General features: G+C 38.3%; 1 protein-coding gene across 1 annotated transcript in view; it reads right to left on the minus strand.

Moving 5' to 3' along the window:
* LOC124798446 (Golgi phosphoprotein 3 homolog sauron) overlaps window positions 1-6879 on the minus strand; it is a 47733-nt gene extending 40854 nt beyond the window's left edge. Inside the window, exon 1 of the mRNA XM_047261864.1 lies at window positions 6540-6879. Within this exon, the coding sequence (XP_047117820.1) occupies window positions 6540-6734 (195 nt within the window). The 5' untranslated portion in view covers window positions 6735-6879. The remainder of the gene's footprint in view (window positions 1-6539) is intronic.
* Between the last annotated feature and the right edge of the window lie 1301 nt (window positions 6880-8180).

Raw genomic sequence — 8180 nt, forward strand, 5'->3', positions numbered from 1 at the left:
ATTCCAGCAGGGAGGAGGTACATGGCTCGTGTTGTATGTAGTTCAAACATGCCTAGACGGTCAATACCACGGTTTGATCATGTCCACATTGTTACTTTGTGTTGGGAAGGGCTCTCAACAAGGGCATCTCGGAGTGAACCAAAGCAATGTTGTTGGGACATGGAGGAGATACAGAGACAGGAACTGTCAATGACATGCCTCACTCAGGCCACCCATGGCCTACTACGGATTATGGCTCAGAAGAATCCCGACATCAACGCCGCCATTTTGAATAATGCTTTTCGTGCAGCTACAGGAAATTGCATTACGACTCAAGATGTGTGCAATAGGCTGCATGATGCACAACTTCACTCCCGATGTCCATCATTGCAACGAAGACACCATGCAGCTTGGTACAGATGAGCCCAACAACATGCCGAATGGATCACTCAGGTTTGGCATCATTTTCTCGTCACCAATGAGGGTTGCATATGCCTTCAACCAGACAATCGTCAGATGTGTTTGGAGGCAACCCGGTCAGGCTGGATGCCTTAGACACACTGTCCAGCGGGTGCAGCAAGGTGGAGGTTCCCTGATGTTTTGGGGTGGCATTATGTGGGGCCAACGTACACCGCTGGTGGTCATGGAAGGCGCAGTAAAGGCTGTACGATATGTGAATGCCATCCCCAACCAATAGTGCAACCATATCGGCAGCATAATGGCGAGGCATTAGTCTTCATGGATGCCCCCATCGTGCACATCTTGTGAATGACTACCTTCAGGATTATGACATCGCTCGACAAGAGTGGCCAGCATGTTCTCCAGACATGATCTCTATTGAAGGTGCCTGGGATAGACTGAAAAGAGCTGTTTAAGGACGACATGAGCCACCAACCACTCTGAGGGGTCTACGCCTAATCGCCGTTGAGGAACGGGACAATCTGGATCAAAAGTGCCTTGATGAACTTGTGGATAGTATGCCACGACGAATACAGGCCTGCATCAATGCAAGAGGAAGTGCTACTGGGTATTAGAGGTACCGGTGTGTACAGCAATCTGGGCCACCACCTCTGAAGGTCTCTCTGTGTGGTGGTACAACATGCAATGCGTGATTTTCATGAGCAATAAAAAGTGTGGAAATATTTATGTTGATCTCTATTGCAATTTTCTGTACACATTCAAGCTGCAAGCAATGGGTACAAAATGGATAGAAAACAATAAGTTTGCAAAATAGATCACAGGTTGTACATTCTACACCAGTGCATTCTAATCATAAAATCAGTGCCACCAGGCTGACCTTAATGTGAAGAAAACAAATTATATTCAATCTGAGAAGATAACTGAAAACCAAGATCTCCAACTGGTGCTGGGCAGCAATATGACTGCCCATAACTTTTCTGATTGCATCTTGATCAAGACAAATTGGGTAGACTGAAGTGAACTTTTCCAGAGACTCAGTTCTGCATACTTTGCTCAGAGAATTATTTCTAAACTACTTTCTTCTGGCACAGCTAGAATGGCTTATTTTGGTTACTCCCTGCCCCTTACAGCTTGTGGAATACTCTACTGGGATAAAATTAATAGTCAATTACATGAAATCTTTACATTACTGAAAAGGGCTAGGGTGAAGTGGGGTAAGTGTAACCATGGGTTAGTGTAACCACGGCTTATGGTGCCTTAAAGAAGCTGTAATTTTACCTCTGACCTATCACACATATTAATTTACTCCTTTCTTTGTTATATTTCACCATAAGTTGTCAAATCTGACATAAATTGGTAATTAATTTTTGAACTTGAATTGACGTCTACATTTTCACTCTGCGACTGAGTGTCATGCTCAGAATTTGGTGGTCTGTCATTTTTGCAGTTTTAAAGATAACTGCACAATTTTTTGGTTACAAACTAACTTTTGCATCACAATTTCAAATATGAGATTCAATTTACTCTACTGATAAAGCTCTTGATATGCCGGGTGTGGTTACACTTACCCCAACTTTTTCCCATGTGGTGCAAGTGTAACCAACAGGCTGGGGCAAGTGTAACCAGGGGGGTTACACTTGCCCCAAACAAACTTACTGGAACACATTTATTTATTTAAGCCATAACCTTGTTTTTGCTATCACACTAGATCAACTAAACTGGCCTTCCTGTACATATGGATACCAGAATACCTGATGTGCTGGATTTGTAGGCCTACTGAGTGTGTGTGTGAGACATATTTTATTTTTTATTTAAGTCTACTATATTTTTAAACCACGTTTCCTTTTATAAAATATGACACAGTCCGACAGTGTAGTCCCACTGGTGAAACAAAGAAGAAAAGGATTACACCAGGAGCTGAGGTTATCACTTTTCAAGATGCCATCTATAAAGAAAAAGATTTTAAAGGAAACAAGAATAATAAGGAGAAAGAAAAACGAAAAGCATTATCGACATAAAAAAGAGCTTGGTAATGAAAAGTAAATCTTCCAAACAAAGTGACAAAGTGCTGTTACTTTATTTGAAATGGCATCTCAGATTGTTGTGGAACAAAATCCTCGATTGCTCATGTGGGTAACAAGAAAAAAAGACTGGAAGTTGAATCAACAAGTGAAGAAAGTGAAACTGAAGGAGGCCTGTCTTTAATAAGTAGTGATGAAGAAAATGGGGCCATAACAACACTGGACAATCTCAGGAAAGAAATGATAAACTGTGAAGAAGAAAAAGAGGCAAACTTTTTTGAAGCCAAAGATAAAATTACAGTTGGAAACTATGTTCTGGTAGCTTTTGCAACAAAATGTAAGAAAGTTCATTTTATTGGCCAAGTTACCAAAATTTGTGATTTAGGAGATCCAGAAGTGATTTTCCTCAGATGCAAAAATAAGATAAAGCATGGCACCACATTCTACTGGCCTGATAGAAGAGATGAGATGGAAGTTCCATCCTCTGATGTCATTTCAGTGCTGCCTGAGCCTACTTTGAGTTGCAGGGGAGAACTGACATTTGGTGTTACATTTGATTCATACAACATTCAGTGATTAAGTAATAGTTAGGGCCTAAGTGTGAATATAATAAGTTGAATTAGGGCAGTTTAGCGTTAAACACAAATTGCCAACAACTTTAGTTCAATTACCATGAAAAATAATAGAAAGTGAACTTGTAAAGTGAATTTTTCTTTTCTCTTGATACTAGATATTTTATTATTTTTGTTAAATTGCCTACTAAAGAAAAAATATTACTTTTGTAGAATTTAAACTAATCAATTACTGGCCTAAAACAAAAATAAATCATCTATGAAGCATTCTGTTTCAGTGTTTTAGGATTTAGGCTAACACTTATTTTTTTAGTTTAGCTAACATTATCTGTGTATTTCATAATATACAAAGAGGCGTTTGCAAGAAAGTTCATATCTTGAGTAAAATTTAAGGGATCGACAGAAGCGTCCGATCCCACGCGTCGGCTTTGACCCATGACGAGCTGTCGTGTGTGATGCCATGACAGCGCGGAGTTTGTTTTGAGTGTGGCTGTCTCCAGTTCTATTTTATCTTATTTTATTTACTTTTCTGATCTGTTCGTTCTATCTCGTTAAGATTTTTTTTTAAATTTAAAAACACTTATTACTAATTTTAATTATCTGTTTCCTCCAATTTCCGTTTTAGTTTATTATATTTATATTTCTGATCTGTTTGTTCTATCCCGTGAGATTTGTTTTTTTTTTAAAGACAAAAAACACTAATCAGCTACTGAAGCATCTTTATCTTCTATGGGTTGCAGGGGTTACGACCCCTGGGGAGGTGGGTGGGTATTCATGCATGGCTGTCTTCACTTACACGTTGTAGCTACGCAAGGCGTCTAAATTTGTTTATATTTAGTTTGCCCCCCACCCAAAACACCCCATTTCCCGCACTTGTCCCGTTCGTGTCATTAGGCTTCTTGTGGAAAGTGTGTGTGTTTGTTTTTGTTTCTGCCATATTTGTGACGTCATGGGTCAAAGCAGATGGGCGGGATCGGACGCTTCCGTATTTCCAATTTAAGATATTTTAATAATTTAAAAATGCTCAAATTCAGTAAAAATTGGGTAATCAGGTCACTTACCCCAAGTCTCTTTTACAATGCTCTGTATGGGTACAACAATGCGGGGTTACACTTGCCCCGAACCATGGGGCAAGTGTAGCCTCACAACACAAATTTTTGAAAACAATTAATTGACCATATAATTTCTTTTTTCAAAAACAAAATGTAGATTGTTTAAAAGTCAATAAGTCAAACTTTAAGCATGAGAAATTTCAAAATCATATCTTCAATAACAAGTTGGCAATTTGGTGTCAAAGTTGAACTATGCCAAAACGTGGTTACACTTACCCCACTTCACCCTATTCAAATCTTGTCATGTAGCTCTGCTAGGGCTTACTGCAAGCCCCTACTTAAAAAACTAGGTTTGCTTTTTATACCCTTCTTTCACATATACAAATATAAGTTGACGTTGGGACTAAGATTTCAAGATTACCACATTTATAATACTCACAACTGTGGTTCCCACCATATAAAACAAGCGGACCACTTGGTGTCATTCTTTATAATGCACTCCCAACTCTCATAAAGAGATTGGAGAAGGAAATGGCTTTTAGACCAGAGTTAAAATCTTTCCTGTTGAGAAGTAGGCTATTTCTACAATGTAAGTGAATATGTTACCTTACAGAAATAAGTCACTCATTTATTATAAATGTCTTTTGACTCAAACAATGACCATCTGTGCTGTATCAGTCTTTGGAAAACAATGTTTCTGCTGTTGGTTTTCTGTTTCAAACGTAATGCAACGCATCTCCTCAGGAAGGGGATCTGGTGGTAGATTAGTTGGGATGGCTATAGAGCCAGCATGTGCTATACTTTTCTGCTGTGTTATTGGTAGCTTCATGTTCCACAAATCCTTTGTATGATAAATTGTTATGAAGTGGAACAAGTCAAATTATTTTGTAAATATGCTTACATGAAACATACAGATGTGAATTATGTAGTGGATCCTATCCACCAGTTTTTAGCCTACACAGTACAATAACAGAAATTCTTCAATGGATTAGAAGTTGGCAAAGAGAAATTTTTCTAGTTTATTTTCAAATTGGTTTTGTTGTCTATCAGACATTTTTTATCAATGGGCACCAGTCAGTGATCAAAAATTTTGGTTGCAGCATTTGTGTTAAAGACAACCTTAATGTGGCATAATCAATGTCATTTTTTCTAGTATTATAGTCATTCCTTCTGAACTGTAGCCTAATGGATGACTTCATGAGGGAACAAGTATACTGGTAGCAGTAGTCAGAATGCCCAACCCCGTTTTCAAGCAATATAATCTAAACTGATGCTAACTTTACACATGAACACGTACACATGTTGGGGTTTAAGTGTACACTATTTGACAAACAGTAGCTGAAACATCACCATTTCTATATAGAAGACAGTTTTTATGTACAAGTAGGAAGCAGAATAAAGAGTGCCAGTACTCAAATGCTATTGCACTGGTGAAATCAGAATAAACAATTTTCTGCGCAAGAAGTTCTGGTTAACTGCTCTGACCAATTCTAGATAACATATCCATACTCTGTAAGCCACCTAAGTGCGTGGCAAAAAGTATTTATCTTTGCAGCACATATTACAGTTTCCTCCCATTCCACAATGCAGAATGTTCATGGAAAATGCGCGAGTATGATATGATACATTGTACCAATATATCATGCACGAAGCAGTTTACCCAAGAGTTGACAGGCTCACTCATCAATCCTTAAGTTGTGCCTCTAATTTACGTAAATACGCGTTAGCTACCGAAGTGAAATTAACATTTCGTTTTCATTGGTTACGTATTTCAGAAGCAATTTCAGGGCACGCAAGAAAAGCAACTCCATAATATTAAAGTTCGAAAATGTAGTGCACAGCAATATCGAAATGTGGGCAATCATTTTTGCCAATTGTACGACATTAATGCCACTCTTCTGCTAACCAGTTTTCTGAATATAATTGTGCTTTGGTCGTGTTACTCAAATCCGTATGGTGTGTGCAACTCATGCGACAATGACTCCTTTTACCAATAAATCTATTATCTCGATTTTGAAAGCACAACATGGACATACAGAACTGTCCAGCAAATTTCTTCCCCGCCCCCTCAGAATTGATATCACACACGCATGTGGCCTGTCACGAAACATTTTACGGAAGAAATATAATCTTCGTCACAATGATGAGACTTAGATGGCTGCCCAGCAAAGCAAAAATGTCTAGTGAAATGCTTTATACATGAAGACTATAATAACGAACGTCGAAGAAGGCAACAGCGTTAAGCTAACGCAATACGCACATTACACATGCTTCGTAACAAGCAAGTAGCCATAACTTCGTTACTTCCGCCAAACTTACTGTTTTCTAATAACCACTTAGTACGTCATAAACTGAAAACGAATGAGGGCCTGGGAAGTGTGATGGTGACTCTCACTGTAAACTTAAGATTGCTATCGCACTGAAAAGTTAATCAGAACTTCTCATTAGCTGTCCCTTAACATAGCATATTGATATAACACACACAGTTTAATCACCTCTTTATCCTTGAGCCCCAATAACAGAACCTCCTCCATAAGAGTAAGTCTTGTTTCTTTCGAATCTCCATCCTCCAAGTCGTCATCTCGGTCTCCCGACTTCTTGTCATCTGAATCTATGTTATCTCTTGACACTCCTTCTCCATTTTCACGAGACACATTCCGTCTCTGCACAAGTCCATCACCTCGATGCATTTCTAGCGATTGTCTGTTGAAGATTTTGTAGGTAGTTGTACGGCAACTGAGAGCTTACTAGCTGTTCAACGTCATCAGTCTACTGTTGACATGTGTAACACTCTCTACACACTCCTTTACGTCTAACAAATATGGCGGCTGCTGATGTTACGAAGCCTTGAACCCAGAATGCACTGCAAGGGATGTAGAGATTTTCGTTGCCAGGCAACAACGAACAAAAATCAGCTGTCTTGGACGCCAGACGATTAGCCTGTTTTCCTGGTAATATTCATGACTCTTGAAATGTAGGCTTTACATGTTTGTCAGAAGTGGTAGCCTTCTTTTTTATCAAAATTATGGACCGACCAAAGTATTCCGCAAGTGTAAGGATCGGCAATTGGAACGAAGAGCTTTATTCAGAAGAGGTACTGAAATCTGTAGTTTGATGATGTAGGCTAATAGTAACTGTTTTTAGACGTCTACTTTTCGCTTTTAGAACTGAAGTAGTACGCCTTTCAGGCTCTTCATTGCTGTCAACAAAATTTTATAAGCTACAGAGATGTTGCCAGTAAAAATAAATGAAAAAAATTATTATTATTCGCGGCAGACATGAACTTTTGTTAACAATTTTAGTTTGCATAATTAGTTCGTTAATTCGCGATAAAATGTATGTGAAATGTGTCAGAAACAACAAAGGTTGCACACACACACACACACACACACACACACACACACACACTCTCTCTCTCTCTCTCTCTGACAATTTTTCAGGCATGTAATGAACCAGTTATTTAAGTTCGGTTATTACTCTGCGTTGTAGAAAGCAATGTCCAGAACGAAAGAACTAAGTACGCGTAGAGAGAAGCCTGCTGTTACTGTCTACCAGACTTTTGTGATTGTCACACCTTTCTGTACCACTTCAAAATTCAGTTAAAACTACCGCAATTATTTTTCCTTGTATTATTATGTTAGTGATTATTTTTATTATTCTAAAAGCTAATAAATTGATCCTAACAATTTTCTTCATTGAATGATTATACTGTAGGTTTGTGGTTAATATACTCAGTGAAACAGATATTGTACCTACAAAGTATAACTTAATGTTTGTGTGAACTCTGCATGTAATTGTAATTTCTTTCTTTTGTATAATGAATACTTATCACAAAATTCGTCTGTGTGACGCATTGTGACATTATATTACTCTTCAGAAGGTGTTACCCCAACAAATTGCTGTTTGTTATGGCATTACATATTGTCTTACTGAGAGGAAAGTCATAAAACTTTGGACAGTTTATGCAAAACAAAGGAGGAGATGGAATGGTGACAAGTAAATTAATGACTGGACTCACAAAGCAGAAACACAATTCAGTCGTGTACACAAATCAATAGCGTCCTTTCTTGGTACCAAGTAAATAGTAAAATTGGAGATAATAATGAAATATTCAGATTTTGTGGTCCCCTTATTGG

This window comes from Schistocerca piceifrons, chromosome 5 (genome assembly GCF_021461385.2).
Source record: "Schistocerca piceifrons isolate TAMUIC-IGC-003096 chromosome 5, iqSchPice1.1, whole genome shotgun sequence".
NCBI classification, from domain to species: domain Eukaryota; kingdom Metazoa; phylum Arthropoda; class Insecta; order Orthoptera; family Acrididae; genus Schistocerca; species Schistocerca piceifrons.